The sequence below is a fragment of the Leptosomus discolor genome, chromosome Z (genome assembly GCF_034619465.1).
Source record: "Leptosomus discolor isolate bLepDis1 chromosome Z, bLepDis1.hap2, whole genome shotgun sequence".
In the NCBI taxonomy this organism is placed as follows: domain Eukaryota; kingdom Metazoa; phylum Chordata; class Aves; order Leptosomiformes; family Leptosomidae; genus Leptosomus; species Leptosomus discolor.
Genome location: NC_141419.1, coordinates 61,988,034 through 62,005,177, shown reverse-complemented (window position 1 = coordinate 62,005,177; position 17,144 = coordinate 61,988,034). Strand labels below are relative to the sequence as shown.

Sequence of the window (17,144 nt, the reverse complement as noted above, 5' to 3'; positions counted from 1 at the left end):
CGAATTCTCAGCTGTCTTTTAACATCAAGGGTAGTTTTGGCCAGTTAACAAACAGTTTTTAAAGAAAAAAAAAAAGAAAGCCTCAGCTCTTTACTGGCCTAGCTGATGCTGAATTTATGATTTGTTTTTTTTTTGTAACTACCTCAGGACAGAGGAAAATAAATTGTGGGGATGACAAAAAGTTAGTGAAGTTTTAGCTACACACTGCCTCCTGAATATTAGTTGTGCCTGGTCCATGTGGTTTGATTCACAAAAAAAAAGACCCAAACCAAAACAAAAACCCACAAAAAACAGCAAAAAAACCCCAGAAACAGCACTTAAGCCAGCTGGATTAAAGAACAGCAAATTCTGTGGTGTGCATAATCCTTTTTTGTCTTTTTCTTCTACTATGCTGTATTTTTTTGCAAGAACAGGCTGATTTTTAGTCTATTTTTGTGAGCTTCATTGTGCTTTTCTTGTATCTTATGCAAGTTGACTACTAATGACTAATGAGAACAATATGAATGCATTGTTGCTGCATTAGTGTAAAGTGATCTGTGTTTTTTGCACTTAAAGAGGGTATTCAAGACACTCTAGTTGTGTAAAAAATATTTCATATAAAAAAGCCACTTCTGTATTAGTTAAACTGTATGCTTTTAGTAGGTCTTGTATCAGTGGCAATACATCTACACAGCATTGAAGGCAGTGCTAGCTTGGAGAGGGTTCAAATCGCTTCATATTGTGATCTGAAATTTTATATACAGTATATCCCCCCCCAAATATACCTTATTAAATATTTTATGATTCAGAAAAAATGCTAATTTTGTTTTTACTATTATCCACTTATTTAAATCATAACATTTTTATAGACTTTTTTTAGATTACTAAATGCTTTCCTTAGGTGTCCTTATTTTTCAGACATGAGGCTTTATATTCCTTAACTCATTTCTCAATGAGTAAAACTTTGTTAATTAAGAAAAAAAAAAACAACTTGACATCGGTATCAATGGGCTCATACATACTCTATAGCAGCAGCTGTCATGTAGCTACTCTCGTCCCTACTGAGCATTTGAAGGAAGCTTGTTAGTGCTCAGTCTATGTACGGGAGGTGGAGGGAGACCTTCCTGCCCTGCTGGCATTGGCGGTGCTTGCTGCCAGAGCCAGTCTGGTGCAGCTGAGAGCTGTGGGTGCCCTGCACAGCGATTACACAAAGATTCCCACCATGGGCACGGGCCTGCACTGGCAGCCTGTAGCCTGCAAAGTAGGCATATATAGGAGTATTCAGGGAAGTATATATGTCATTCTCAGTAATTTAAGATCTTGCCCTCACCTTGCTGTGGTAATGAACGGGTCATTGAGATGCACATGGCAGTGCTGTTTTTTTGTGGCTGAAAGTTACCTTAATGGCTTATTCACTTCATCCAAAATAAGTAACAACTTCTCTCTCTCTCTCTCCTCTCCCCCGCTATTCTAGTTATGATTTTAGCTGCATCCAAAATACATAATGCTGGTACCGTCTCTAGGCATATATCAAAAAAACAGGTGTTGCTGAAGTTTTGGAAGATTTAACTCCTCAGCTTTTTCTGTGCTTACTAGAATGAGGGTTCAGCCTTTGTTCAGTAGGTGAATTGGTACTACTGTTAAGCATAGTTTAAAAGAGCTGTAGACAGATTCTTCTATCCTGTTGAACTTCTGTGTTGTACGAAACAGTAGGTCAGTATTTTATGGGGAAAACATGTAATTTTACCTTTGTAACAATCATTGCACCTGTGCAGTAAGCACATAATACTTGTGGCTTTTTACTTGATAGTTGAGTGCTGTGAAATATTAATGCTTGTTTTCCATTTGATAGCTTTTACGAATTAATTGATGAGATACATTTGTCAGTTTGAGGTCAACAATGGGAAGTTCTCTGCTTAATACAAAAATATGTAAACCAGTTTTTTAATATATCTTTTCAGTGACAGACACAATCAAGCAACATGAAACTGCCTTTAACAAACATTAAAGTAGCTTGATAAGACTTTGTGGAGTTAAGACTGGCAATGCAGAAAGACTGTCCTTTCCTCACAGTACAAGTTTGCAGTGTTCTTTCACAATTTTTTACACCCTTGGTGCTATATCAGTAGCTACTGAAAGACGCCTTTTTCAATAGTAAATTCTAGAGTATAAAATTCTAATTTTCTTCACTATGTATTTAGATGTTTTAGGACCTAAGTGCGGCTTTTCATATCAAAACTGATACCTGGCCTAACCTTCCTTTAATGAAGTCCATTCCTGTCTCCTGTCTTTTGCTGTCTCTGTGTAATTAAAGCCCCTATTGAAGTCATAAGGTAGGTAATGAAAAAGTTGCAGTCCCAAAACTTTCAACTAAATAGGCCACAAAAGTACAGTACTTAAAACAGTTCTGTGAACACTAGCCTCATTTGTGTCACTTCAGAGAAAGCTCCCAGGCATGAATGTGCATGTAGACTCTTAAGAAGAAGTTGAGTAGCTGCTGGTTGTAAGGCCCAAAACTGTGCAGTCCTTTCCCCAGTCTGAGTGTTACCCCAGTACTTGCTTCCTCATTCACCAAAATCCTGCTTCATGTGCCTGAATGCGTTGTCTCTACAGGGGCGCTCACTTGCATCAAACACAAATGAATCTGTACAGACCTGCTTTCAGGTTCCTTTCAAATGTGCTTGTTAACACGTATGGTCTGTCTGCGTAACTGGTAGGAGGACGCGTTTTGTACAAATTTGACTGGGAAGAGATTAGAAGAGGCTTCTGTTAAAGGTTAGCGATCTGGCTACTGAGTAATTGAATGTGGCACTGTGTGTAGCAGTAGGACTCTGGTCTCAGGGTGCTGTTGGTATTCTTGGTGGGCCAGAGCTAAAGCTGTGAATCAGTTTTTACACAAGCTGTAGACTTACATGACAAAGCAAGGCAAGTTGAGTGCCTTGGTATAAACCAAAACTGGTATCCAAAATAAGAAATTTGAGAAACTATGGAAGGAGAACACTTTGTTAGACAAGATCTAACTCATAGTAAGCAGTTCACAGTCAGTTAGAAGAGATGTTTCATGCCTTCTCTGGAATAAGACAGGATTAGATGGAACTACAAGGAAAAAAATTATATAGGAAAAAAACCACTTTGTTACTGCTCAGTAAAACTGAGTATTCTAGCTTATTAAAAAAATCAGAAATTTATTTCAATATTAATCTCTGCCAGTATTTTGGTTTGTGTAGAAGCTGTTACTGTTGTGGCAATTCTGACAAATTGGAACATAAGCTTCATAGTTTCATACTGCTCTGCTGGATAAATCCAGTTGGAAAGTTAAAATCCAGAACATCACAACACTTAAAATTCTGACTAATTTTATTACAGTACTAACATTGGTAGGTAAAAAAACCAGTATGAAATATTAACACTAGCAATGCTAGTGGTAATACGTGAAGTACATTAAACAATCTACTTCATCTTGTTTTACAAAATGTAAACAATTAGTCCTGCAGTTAATATTCATTACTATTGCCTTATGCATCTGCATCTTTTCTACTATTTTAACCATAACTTACATGCCACTTTGCAAATTGGGTGTCAATTGTTAAAATTTTAGCACAAAACAGACAAATGCTGAATCAAGGCAACTTCAACATCAACTGCTGTGGAACAATCATATTTTGTTTACACCTAACATGTTGATTGTATTTACATTTTAACTGAGCAGTGATTCAATTAACAAACATAGTGATTATCCAAAATATACATAGTATATAAATCCCCTATCAGGTCTGGGAGGAAAAGGCCATCCTGATGGACTCAGAAATCCAGACAGCTGGAAGCAGTCTTACGAAGATGCTCTCTTCTGTTCAGAAAAGGGAGATTCGTAGGCTTCCATTGGTGGGCAGGTACAAACTAGATGTTGATCTCCATATATGTCATCAATGCGAGCAATTGTGGGCCAAAACTTGCTTTCAGGCTTCACAAATGGCTAAGTACATAAGAAGAAACAACTGTTTTAATTTTTTTATCAAGCATATCTACATAATTGTAATAGACATTAGAGGTGTCCAGAATGACAAATGCTGGAAAAGTGGGGATTTTAAAGTGAAGTCATAACTTCAAATCTACTTGCAGTCTCTGAAAATTAACAAGGATGTATAATAAGAGTTGGCAGTTGAAAGAATATTTATATTTTCAGAAAGTGTAACCATGTCCTCTAACAAATGCTTGCAAAAAGCAATTGTCATGGGGTAAAAGAAAACTACGACCCCTCGGGTAACTGGCTTACAGATAGGAACCACGGAAAAGTGGAGGGGACTACCAAGACCTTTGCTGTTCAACATAGTATATAAAAGAAGGTGTCAAACTTCACAGGTGCAGTTAAATTCTTCTTTGAAATAGTACATAGCAATAAAATAGATGCAATTCAGTTTTAGGTGAGAAAAGTTAGTTACACATATATTTAGCTGTTAAGATTGTGGAACCAATCTTATGTAGCGCTCTGAAAAAGTCTGATGTATCCAGTTCCAGTTTGACCTTTATTTGTAGCAGGCTCACATTGATGTGGCTGCCCCATGCTGACTGTGCATCTTGTCAAACCCTCATCCAAGTTCTTTGGAGGAAAGCTTTGAACAGGACATGGGATTCTGTTTTGGGAGCCCCTGGTGCAGTATGTCAGGATGGAATGGCCTGTTTCTAATAGGATTATCCAATATTGAAGTGATGAGATTTAGAAATCCAAGTTTCCACTTCACGTGTAGAGACTTTTAAGGTCTCTTTTCCTTGTCTTGAAAAACAACACTAACTGAACTACTGTAGAGCTCACACCCATAAAAATTGAGCAACAGTAAAAATGCCCCTGAAGTTTTTATTCTTACTAGATTACTTCCTCTCTAGCTGACCAGAAAACCACAAAGCAGAAAGCACATTTATGTAGTACCGTACCACTGGAATCCCATTATTTACTCACTAGTGGGAATGCTGCCAGTTCTCTGGAATAAGGACGATCCCACTTGGAAGAAGTGACACAGTTCAGAGTATGTGGTGACATCTACAAGCGAAAAAGACATGTTTAGGACATGAAATTACTGAATTCAGTTGAACGTATCAATGTGAATGCACCTTCATGTTCACATTGCTACATACAAATAATTACTGTCTAGAGAGTCTCTTGAGAATACCATTTATCTGGGGGAAAAAAGGGAGATTTAAAACAGGAAGCAAGTCAATATCTGGATATTTTTTTCAGTTTGCCTGAAGATACTACCCAAGGTTTGAATACACTTCCAGCTTTTCATTAAATCCCTGTGGTATTTAAAAAGTCAGTACAGCATTACAACAGCTGAACAGAACTTGAGCCTATAGCAATTCTGTGTTGCAGTTGCTAAAATAATTCATTCAGTCTGCATTTTACTGTTAAGTTTTAAGGTCACTCCACTTCCCTTCTTAAACCAGATGAATAAGCATCTCTCCTTCATTACTTTGAGATGGCCTTGAAAATTATGGATCATGTGCTTACATAAATAACTTTCTCTTCTCTGTCACCAAAGGCCAGACTTCTGACTTGAAAAAGACAAAATCTGAAAAAGTTTAAAGTTCTAAAAGCTGAATTTCAAGAAGGTCATGTGTTCACTGTTGCACACAGTTATTTTTGAGAGTACTGAAAGACCAGGAGGCAGCTTCGTGTAAGTGGATATCAAGTAAGTCTTAAGGGTTAAGATGATGCTGGTAACTTGCTCTACACACCAGCTTACCTTTAGTGGGTTAATTTGGGGGTCCATCCTGCCCTCCTCTATTTCTGCAATTTCCTGTCGAATACTGATCATTGCATCACAAAATCTGTCCAGCTCTGCCTTGTCTTCCGACTCCGTGGGTTCAATCATAAGTGTCCCTGCCACTGGCCAGGACATGGTTGGAGCATGAAAACCTAATAAAGAAATCAGTCACTGACAATAGATTATGAGTGAATATATTCATTAGCTAGCAATTGATTCATAATTTCAGACCTTTCTATGATCTTAGCAGGACTGAACTCATTGGTAGTGTTGGCAGTCTACTGCAGAGGTAAGACAGAGTTTTCAAGTATCTTAGTTTTTAGCGCTGAAAGGTAATGCCATTGTATTATTTAAAATAGAGTAACACACTGATTTAATGAAAAGCTCTTAAAACCTGTTCTTTTTGCTGTGTTACTTTTCAGCCCAAAGTATTTTGCTGCTTTCCTGGGTTATTTCTGTTCTGCTGCTCACTTCAGTAGAAGTGTTTTGTCACTTTACCTTCTTATGACAGGCTGAATAGCAAAGTGTGACAAGTATAGGTTTCTGCACTGGTAAACAAGGTAAATGATTCCCTTCCTGCACTGCTGCTAATTACAGCCTCATGACACTTCTCTTTCAGCTGCAGAGGATGGAACTTTACTAAACTTATCCATGTAAGTCACCTCCATACCTACTGAAAAGTCTATTTAAAGTGGTGTATGCTATTTAAGGCCATTGCAGCCCACATACAAAGAGCAGGAAGGATGGTTTTTTTGGTATCACAACCGGGCTTTGGATTATTTTGCTGATGAGGTATTACTGGTTAGGGTTTTAACAGCTTTTACGCATATTCATTAGAAGCACAGTTGCACAAGATCAAGCAGTTCAATGGGTCATTTTTCTGTCAGCCAAAGAGTAGCCATGATCAGATTCTTCACAGCATGTGTACAAAACTGCCTAAACTGTATCAGGATGGAAGCGTTTAAATCCTATTATCATACTTCAAAAAATATTTTTTTTTCCCCTAGGAATCTTATTACACTCTTAGCTCCAATCCACTTGCTCCAATGGTTGAGTCATGTAATTGCAGATTTGAAGGGGCAGTTTACAAAACTGGGGAGGTAGCAGCAGACTTGTAAGTAGCTACTACAACTCAAGTGATGCAAATATCTCTCTAAGCCCTTAATGAATGTGAGGAGACCTGAAATTCACCATCCATAAGCACAGGACTAGAATGTTTCTGGCTCCCTTTAGAAGAGATTTAGGAAATTCTCACTTATGCTGCTATTTTTAAAAAAAGACATTTGACTTACCGTAATCCTGAAGTCTCTTAGCAAGATCTACAACTTCAATGTTTGCTGTTTTTTTGAAAGGTCTTGTATCCAAAATGAATTCATGGGCTACATAACCTGTAAATGAAAAATTGTACACTGTGTTTACTTACTAGGAGAATAATGCAGTCTACCAAGCAGTCTATTCTGATTGGTTTTGTGGAGAACATGGCAAAAAGAAAAATTAAAAAAATATCCCCTTGGGCAAAAACTCAGACCTGAGAAATTATTAGGTAAGAGATACACCACTCAATAGCTGAAGACTGGCCCTCTGAGTCCCATGTCACATTAAGAAGAGTCCTCATGTCCAAGATGAGAACTAGGAAAGGGTGGTCAATGTAGCTCCCGTAGTTTACAAGTACTCTGAAAAATAATTGGATTTGTCAGTGGCCCAACAGCATTTGGGTCTTAGGCTATCTTGAATTAGCCATGTGCAAGATAATCAGTTTCATGTTATGCCAGAGAAAAGCTCAACTCTGGTGTTATAGAGAGACTAAAGACATGTTATCTAAACTTGGATATCTGTGATCCTGGAGAACTCTGTTCCATTTCATTGCTCAGTCTTTCAAAATTTGCAACGTCCATTCACTTCTCTGAGGAAATAATCTCTTAATGTGCAACCTACAGGTTTAGCCAAGGTGTACTCAATTAAATTTAAGACAAATATTTTGATGAGCGTACATACTGTACTCAAATGTTCTTCGGTGCCATTCAGCTTAAACAAGAAAACTGGCATTCTCTGATAGTTACCCTACTATAACAGATAATTCTTTCACCTCTTATGCATTACTTCTGTCCTGCTGCAAGACTGGAAAGGCGTACCAGGGAACTAAAATGTAGCTCAAGCATTTTGCCTTGCCAAGGGGATTCCCCCCCTGTCTCACAAAGGAGAATATGGAGAGGAAATGAGAGAAATTTGGATGTTTGTTTTTGTCATTTTTGGTGTTTTTTTTTCTGAGAAAGTTTGCAAGGGAAAGTACAGGTCCAAAAATTGCTTCCAGTTCTTAAATGGTTGTGCCATTGGTTATGGAAGATTTGGAGATCTCAGATTGCTCCTCCTTTTTTTACTGTTCATGAATCTGCTGCTAGACTTCAAGGAGAACATCTGATGGATGACTCCATCTTTTGTCATCATTTCATCTAATTACAAGTATCTCAGTTTCATTCCAGTACCTCCACAGAAGTAGTGTGGCAGGTTATTTCTTGTGAACAACATCAAGAGAAGTTTGAGATGCAGTTGCCAGGTAGCATTAAAAAGAACCATATTGCAAGCAACTTCTACACGAGGAAAAAAAAGCTTTGTAGAAGAAAAAATTGTGCAATACTTGCCTCTTGTTCCTCTGAAGAGGATTTTGTAGTGCTTCTCTAGCCTCTTTGCCATGTAGTTTGCATTTAGTATAGCAATCTCAGAAGCATGTTTCAGACCTTTTGCTCCCATTGTCTGAAAGAGGAATAACATGAAGAAACAGAGCTAAAAACACTCCCAAGCAAGCTAAGTGTGTTCTTGTACTGGCAAGCATGATATACAACAGCACCTTAATGCATCTGGCTAGTTTTAAGGCAGTCACACTGTTATTACACATTCCTATTCCACAGTACACTCATAGAAAGCACTGGGTATTACTTGAGAGCACCTTTGATATACATAGCTTATGAGACTGCTCACTGTATAAGACTTTTTCCTTAAAGTCCACAAGTGAACAACCCAAACCTTTCCTCAAACTGAGAAGCTCTGAAGGGAATAGAAAAAAAATAAGCAGAACTCAAGAATGTCATCAGCACACTTGTAAGAACTGCACACACTGCCTTTCACCATCCTTACCCCCTGGGAAAGAGCATCCAGAGGGCTCACACATCCAAAAAGCTATGTGTTCTGTCTGTACAGATTATCCAGCAATTCAAACTCTGATTGCTGGTGTCATGTCACAGGTGATGCTATGCATTAACAAAGACCAGAGCCAAATGAACACAGATGCACTTATTTCTCTGTTAAAGCACTGCACAAGGACAATGCTGAACTGAGCTGTGATTGAATTTCTTAACACTGCACTTAGAAGTTAAGTTGGCAAAGGAGAAAGCCAAAACAGCCTTCAATGTAGCCCCTTTAGATGGGATAGCGTAAACAGATGGCACTTCGCATTGCGAAGAAACATCTTCCCTTAAAAATCTACTACAGTTTAAATATTCTGTAATAGGAACCAGCTTACAGCCACAACTGATTTTTACGCACAGCTGAAAAGCCACCATGGAAGTTGTACCAGCTAATATTTGCTCATTTCAAATTCCAGAAGAGCTGGTTTTCCTGGGAGGAGAAGTTTCCATGGTTAGGGATCAGGGTACTCTGAATGACACTGGCCTTATGCTCACCATTCAAACCCTTTCTCTCATTGAAAGCTCCAAATGTTGCTCAGAGTCCCAGCACACCCTCTGCTCAAACAGAATTTGCATCTATACTCATTTCTGTTGGCTTAACACTCCCATATATGTTACCACATATTTGCAGGCTTATCACTAAATTTCAAGGCATTAAAAAATTACATAGATCATGATCAAGTTGTTGCACAACCAAAGACAAAACTAAGTTCAGTTTTCAAATCCCCTGGAATTCAGGCTCTTACTAAACAGATTTTGGAAAGTTAAATGCTACATGCAGGTCTAGTATAACAATACTGCAGCATACAACCAAAAATACTCTTGGAAGAACAGTAATTACCAAGCAGCTTTTAAACATTAAAACTTCGATGTCAGAGACAGTGGAGGGGCAAGCCTGCTTTCTGCCTTGTGTCCACTTGTCTCAAGAATTATTACAGACAAGAGACAAGAAAATTAAGCAGGCTGCATAGATACAGCAGTTGTCCTGCCATCCTTTCCTATTGCAACAGATGGCAATAGGCTGTTCCATTGTCCTACTGGAAAACAAGGAGGTTCAAATGGTGTAAATAACCTATGACTGTGCTGCAGTCTTATGCATTTCAGTTTGTGCAAACATTTTATGACAAGTTGCTCTTAAACCTTTTCATGTGGTTCCCGTGCTCCTCAGACTTGCTGAAACAGAAACAACTCTTCAGCTGATACGCCTCATAAAAGTCTACACACCTTGATATACACCCAGGAAATTGGCAATATAGCACTGGAACCCCAAGGTGCAGCACTGACAGTACCCAAAGGACATGCATCCTTATCCAGCTGTATTTTGATGACAGGGTGGGTAGGCAAGTAAGGAGCCAAATGTTTCTTCCTAAAACAAAAACATTGATTTTAGAACTTAAATGTGTGTTCCTGTATTACCATTTCTGGACAGTTTCAGCAGTAGTTTCTCTTCAACTTCCTTCCAAACACAGTCCTCCAGGAAGTCTGATCTATGTCTTCTTCAACAGAAAGTTTATTAATGGAAGTGGTGACAATGGAGGATGGCACTCAGTTTTCAACCTATCACAAGATATTCGTGCAGCTATTCAAATCAAAATTATTTTTTTAAAAGAGTAAGATTGTTTTCTTTTAAAGGAATATGATTGCCCTATAGGATAGATCCACATAGTGCATGTACCACTTCTGCATTCCAGGCTACGTACAATATCAGCCCTCAAAGTCCACGGATCATCTCTGCATTCACTCAAAAAACAGACTGCTAAGAGAGGTCTACCATACACACTAAAAGGCCAACATGAACGTGAGGGTTTGGGAATGCACGTGAACCTCACCATTCATGAGATCAGCATGTGACTATCCTGGAGAAGAAGAAAACTTTACAAGCAACAGTAGACCTCTCCCATTCATGGCTCTGTACTTAAGTGAACTGCCAACCAAGACTCACTAAGGGATTTTTTGTTTTAAGGCTAGTAAAGAGATACCCACACTCCAATTGGTCCCATTCCAGGTCCTCCTCCTCCATGGGGAATGCAAAAGGTTTTGTGAAGGTTTAAGTGAGAGACATCAGAGCCATAATCTCCAGGACGACACAGACCCACCTGTGAAGGGAATACTCTGTCTCAAAATATTTTTTACATGCCATTTCAAGACCTATTACTTCATTCAAGAAAAACAGGTTGAAAAAGAGATGTTTTCCTGTTTCTCTTTAACGTGATGTATCATAAAGCAAACAATTTTTTGCTTTAGGAATTCTTATTAATGTCTGTAAAGAATGTCTCTGACAAAGATTAGGCAGACTAAGCCAATTTCAGTGAACAACTCACACATTTTACAACATATTTCAGGGCAAAATCAGATAAAACAGAATTATTTTCACCATCTAATTTTTATCACCTTTCTTGGAAACCATCTCCTCCCTGAAACACTGTGCCATCTTGTGAGGAAGCTTTGTTTTGAGCTGAACTGAGTACTGTTGTGCTACTTTTATTCCAAGGAAACATACACTCCCAGTTGTAATAAATCTACCTAGAAGATTTTATACCTGGGCATTCATATTTGCTCCATCTAGGTAAACCTGGCCTCCATGTTTGTGAATCAGGTCACATACATCTCCGATCTCTTCTTCAAACACACCATTGGTGGAAGGGTATGTGATCATGATGGCTGCCAAGCTCTCTTTGTGCTTGTCCACCTGTTGGCAAGGAGGGAGGGAGAAAAAAGGGTCTTTGAGGCTCCTAAAGCTACTTAAGAGAAGATTTTTACAAAAAACATGTGATTAAGGTCATGAAGTGTTTTGGAGGTGAGAAGCAAGTCTATCAGCAGGTAGTATAAGTCATCATAGTCAGCAAAAGATACAGGGCTCTCTACTTCAGCAATACTTATGGAAAAAGAGTATTTCCTCAATAAATCAAAACTTTAAATCAGGTAAGAAGGCATGGTATTACAAACATGTATGAATAATAGTCACTTCTGGGACCTTAAGACAAGCCAAGTGACATCTGGTCTTCAAGGTAATGTGATCTAATGACTATCCTACTTTCAGCAATACCATTCTTTGACTACCATAAAAGCCTGCTCAAATATGTATTTTTAGAAATGTGTCCTGCTAATCCTTTGGATTCCCAAGATTTACCTGCAGACAATCTACTCAAAAAAGTGAAAAAGGTTGCCTAGCAACACCTTCCCCAGCAGAGGTGGGCTTGAACTTTTCCAAATGAAGTCTAAAGGGCAGTTTCAAATGCTTCACGCTCATGAACGGGCTTCATTCATTTCAAATACTAGATGTAGACCAAAAAGGTCTGCTATAAAAGAGCCTACTGTGTAGAAAGACTCTCTGAGCCACTCATGCACCAAAGATCCTTAAATTAAAGGAAATCTCACAAGTGTCACATGGCTAGAGACTGAATGAGCAAAAAAAAAGAAAGAATTACTTATCCTTTTCAAGCATGTATTCACTATTATTGCCCTGTTTTCTTTCTCTCGAAGAAAAACCTAATTCATCTGCCAACACTATGACCTGTAGAGAAGTGTTCCTGCCTTGAAAATTAAAGATAATTAAATACTCACCATTGCTTTTAGATGGGAGATATCAATGCTCCCATTTTTATCCACTTCAATTGGCTGAATCTTCATCCCTGCCATTTGTGCACTTGCTGGATTTGTACCATGAGCAGATTTAGGAATAAGGCAAACCTTAGAAGGGAAAAAGAAGCAGGGGCTAAAGTATAACGAGTTAAAAAATCTTAAAGCATTATTGTCTACACTCAGCTACAACTTATTACCAAAGTTTTCAAAAGGGATCCTGAGGGAATGTTTACTGGCAAATTGCCACTTGTACAGAAGCATGCAACTCATTTTTTTTTTAAGAAAATCCATTCAAGTATCAACATCTAAATACTTATTAGAGAAAAAAAGTTTTGTTTGCTGCATAAATCATATTCAGGGCTGCAGTTCCAGAATATTATCTCACTCACACTTAAGATCCTTTCCTCTTACACCCCTTTTTTTAAAAAAGACTTTTTTTTTTTTTACAGTAATTAGTCTCCATATATACAATGACTTCAAAGGAAAATCTCTCCAACTTTTCACCACATCTTCAGCTGAATTGTTCACCATATTCTTCTGTATTCTACTCAAAACAAAAATTTAGACTGAAGTACTTTGGCTATAGCTAAGAAGTTTCAAATAGCTAGTTACATGCTCTATACAGTTCATTCAAAAAAAAAAGTGAGAAGTACTTTTACTTAAATAAGTAAAATAAGTACTTAAATAAGTAAAAGTACTTAATAAGTACTATTTAAATAAGTAAAAAGTAGGTTTTTGTTCATGATAGTTAAGAAAATGGCTCTCAGGATAATTCCAGACATTTGCTAGGAACTTCACCCCTTCTAAAGACACTAAATATACCTCCTCTAAAAATAATCCTTTGCTTCTATTCAGTGAGGATATTATGATTCTCTTGGAAGGATTAATTTAACTAAGTTTATTATGTAAGTTACTCAAACTTAGCTGCATTAAATAACTGACAGTAAGGCACTTTGTTTTCATGAGAAACTGCACGATGATCTCTGCTCTACCTCATGTTCCATAGAGATGCTGAAACAAATGTTAATTATATTAAAAGCTGTTCCAAGGAACTGACCCGTCTGTCTCAGCACCTGGATATTTGCTATTCTTGCAGTGAACTGTCAATGTTTTACTGTATAGCTGTGCTGAAACACAGGGATCCCAGCCCCAGTGCTGGGAAGCACTGTGGCACAGTTGTGGTCATTTTAGCTGCATAGCAGAAATGTAAAGTGAGTCTACATTGCCACCCAGTCTTGCTGGGTTGCATCTGCAGCTGCTGGGTACAGAAGTTATTATCAGGCAACAAAGCAGACAGACGTGAGCTGTCAGTTAATGTTGATACTTTTTTTCATAGAATCATAGAATCACCATAGAATGGTTTGGGTTGGAAGGAACCTCAAAGATCATCTAGTTACAACCCCCCTGCCATGGCAGGGACACCTCCCACCAGACCAGGCTGCTCAAGGCTCCATCCAACCTGGCCTTGAACACTGCCAGGGAGGGGGCATCCACAGCTTCTCTGGGAAACCTGTGCCAGTGTCTCACCACCCTCAGGGTGAAGAACTTCTTCCTTGGATCTAGGCTAAACCTGCCCTCTCCCAGCTTCCAGCCATTACCCCTCATCCTATCACTGCAGGCCCTTGTAAAAAGTCCCTCCCCAGCCTTCTTGTAGGTCCCCTCCAGGTACTGGAAGGCCACTAGAAGGTCTCCCCGGAGCCTTCTCTTTTCCAGGCTGAACAAGCCCAACTCTCTCAGCCTGTCCTCATAGGAAAGGTGTTCCAGTCCTCTGAGCATCTTGGTAGCCCTCCTCTGGACTCGCTCCAACAGCTCCATGTCTTTCTGTTGTTGGGTGCTCCAGAGCTGGACGCAGTATTCCAGGTGGGGTCTCACGAGGGCAGAGCAGAAGGGCAGAATCACCTCCCTTAACCTGCTGGCCACAAGGGAGCACCAAATCCAAATGAGGCCAGCTGCAAGAAGCTTGACTGCTGGGTTACTTACTTTCTCCAGCCCAGGAGAAAATGTCACTTCAGTTGAAAGGTCAACATTTTGTGGGCTTTCTTCTTTCATTCCCCCTCCCGCCTTTTTTTTCCAAGATTATCTTGATTTTAATATAACATTTGAAATCTGTTAAGTGTGAGTAACTGCAAGCAGCCCACAGGATCTCTCTTCTGTGCAGTTAACCTCTGGGTGTTTCTTAGCTTAGAAGGACTATGGACACCCACAGAAGCCCAAGAATCTTGCACAGAATAAACAAAACAGTAATGCATACGTGAATAATCAGAAGATAACTGTGCAAGGAATACAATTTCAACCTAATTTCAGTTCCCACTGAGTAAAACTACTCACAAAACAAAGTTTGTAATTGTAAAGACTGGCTGATTTCCAAGAAGTTTGAGCTGATCTGGATGCAACAAAGAAAGAAAGATGGAACAAGACAACACTCACTATTCAATTTTAGGTAGTTTCCTCACACAGCAGGTCACAACAATGACCCTTCCATTCTGAGAAGGCAAATGAGTTCCAAAACCAAGTATAAAATCAGGTTCAGAAAACAAGAATATTATTGCACTAAGAACTTTTTTCCTGCTGTTTAAAGCCAACTCTATGACTGTGTGAAAGAAGAATATCTAATTAATCTCAGATGTCCAAGAAGTTTTTGATGGGGTCCCAAACTAAACTAATTTCCAGAGAAGTAAGTGGGAAGGTTCACATGGATAAATATTTCATGAAAACACAGGAAAGAAACAAAAAGAAAAACAGTCAGTTTTCACTGTGGAGAAAGGTGACCCTAATAGAACATGATAGATATCTGTGCTGGTTCCCTGGCGTTTTGACTTCCTCATAATTGGTTTGTAATGGAGATGTACAGTGAAATGTCAAATATCCTATTAGTACAAAATCACCCAGGTCACTATAAAAGAACTGATTGCATACTTCAAAAGAGAACCCACAGTACTGAGTAACAGCATTCAAAACAGAATATACTGGAGTCAGACAGATCTAGAATATTACACAAGAAACCAAATTTTAACAATATGCAACCGGGATCATAGTTTTGAACCTATCATAACTCAAAACATGTTGCTGTGTTGCAGGGGGGAAAGCAACTACATTAAAAGCTAGAAAGGAAATAGAGAATAAAGAAAAAGGAACACGGAAGCTCTGAGGATAACCAAAGTTATGAGATGGCTTTTTTGAGAAGGATGGACAAACAACTGCAATCCAACTAGGAAGAGAGAAATAAGGATGGATAAGGATATAATAAAAATCTCAGAATTAACACATGATATGCCAACTGTGAACAGATAAGAACTGTTCATTATCCTTCAAGAGTGAAAGGGTATTAGATGAAATTGTAATATGTCAAGTTCAAATAAATAAGAGGAAGCATTTCTTATGAAGAAATATGATTATATGATAATGGGTGATAAAGCCACTGAACAGTCTCTCCAAGATACTGTAAATATCAGAAGCTTCCTTCTAAGAGGTCAAGTGATCAAATTCAATTGCAGAAAAATGCATAAGCAGTGCCTTTGGATTCCTTTGGATTGGGTAGTTCCCAAACCACAGATATGTAGAAGCTGGGGCCATGTGCTGGGTAAGTATGACTGTATACTTGCTTTGTCCTTGTACTCCTTGCTGTAAGAGGAGTCTATCAGTCTGCTATTGACGACTGTAAGACTGAATGCTAGGATTGACAGACTTTTAGTTTGAGCTAATCTGGCTGTTCTTATATCACAAACATGCAATCACCTCTCCAAAATGAAACTTGTTAACACCAACTTCTCACATTTACGTATTTCAACCTACTTCACTTCCGATTAGACTTACACCTAAAACCTATGATAAGTCAGCCTTTCTTCCAGGCACCACAGATTGTTCAGAAATCAGAACAGTATTACCTTCAGATTTTTCAGCTGTAACTGCCTACCATTAAATGCAAATAAAGAATTCTCTTTAAAAGAAAATTAGAATTCAAAATTCTATTAAACATACTGCACTAGTAAGAACTGATTCCTCTTTGGGGTTAACTACAGTTGTATCACCTCTCAGGCTGACAAGAACTCTCTTTTCCCATCTTACAACAGTATAGCTGAGAAGTGACTCCTTGAGGTCAAAAGTTTCAGGTAGTTAGTACAGAAGAGAATACAAATCAAGCCTTTAGACTAGCTCTACCAACTGAAGATGCTCCTCAGATGATTTGCATTATTCATCTGCAGGTTTTGTGGCCCTTGTGAGGCAAGATTACCTCTATATATCCTATAGAAATTTATTTGAAACAGTTTGAATGGACAAGAACTGGATGAACCTAGAGATTTCTATGAGTAGCTGCCAAGGCATACCAGAGGCTTATCGGCTTCTTCTGTCAGGAGTGACTCTACTGGGAACCAACTGACATTATAAGCAGTGTAAGTTTTAGATAATAATTTCCTGTTCCCTTTGTAAGCGAAAAAACTGGAGAGGGAGTGTCATACGACCTTGAAAAACCAAAACACTCTCATTGCCCATTTTCTTTTGAGGCATGGACATCTGGCCTAGTTCCATCTCACTGAAGGTCTGAATCACCATTTCACGTTCATGAGTAGCCTGTGTGATGGCTTCAATGGTTAGGTCCGCCCCTTGATCACAAGCCCATCTATATGTTTTATGTCTCTTCATA

General features: G+C 38.6%; 1 protein-coding gene across 1 annotated transcript in view; it reads right to left on the bottom strand.

Annotated features, from left to right (window-relative positions):
• Positions 1-3,808: 3,808 nt before the first annotated feature.
• GLDC (glycine decarboxylase) overlaps positions 3,809-17,144 on the bottom strand; it is a 53,048-nt gene continuing 39,712 nt past the window's right edge. The window contains exons 17-25 of the mRNA XM_086479705.1: positions 12,485-12,610; positions 11,460-11,609; positions 10,904-11,016; positions 10,145-10,286; positions 8,378-8,489; positions 7,031-7,126; positions 5,718-5,890; positions 4,934-5,014; positions 3,809-3,952 (exon numbers count right to left, since the gene is read on the bottom strand). Coding sequence (XP_086335831.1) covers positions 3,809-3,952; positions 4,934-5,014; positions 5,718-5,890; positions 7,031-7,126; positions 8,378-8,489; positions 10,145-10,286; positions 10,904-11,016; positions 11,460-11,609; positions 12,485-12,610 — 1,137 coding nt within the window. The remainder of the gene's footprint in view (positions 3,953-4,933; positions 5,015-5,717; positions 5,891-7,030; positions 7,127-8,377; positions 8,490-10,144; positions 10,287-10,903; positions 11,017-11,459; positions 11,610-12,484; positions 12,611-17,144) is intronic.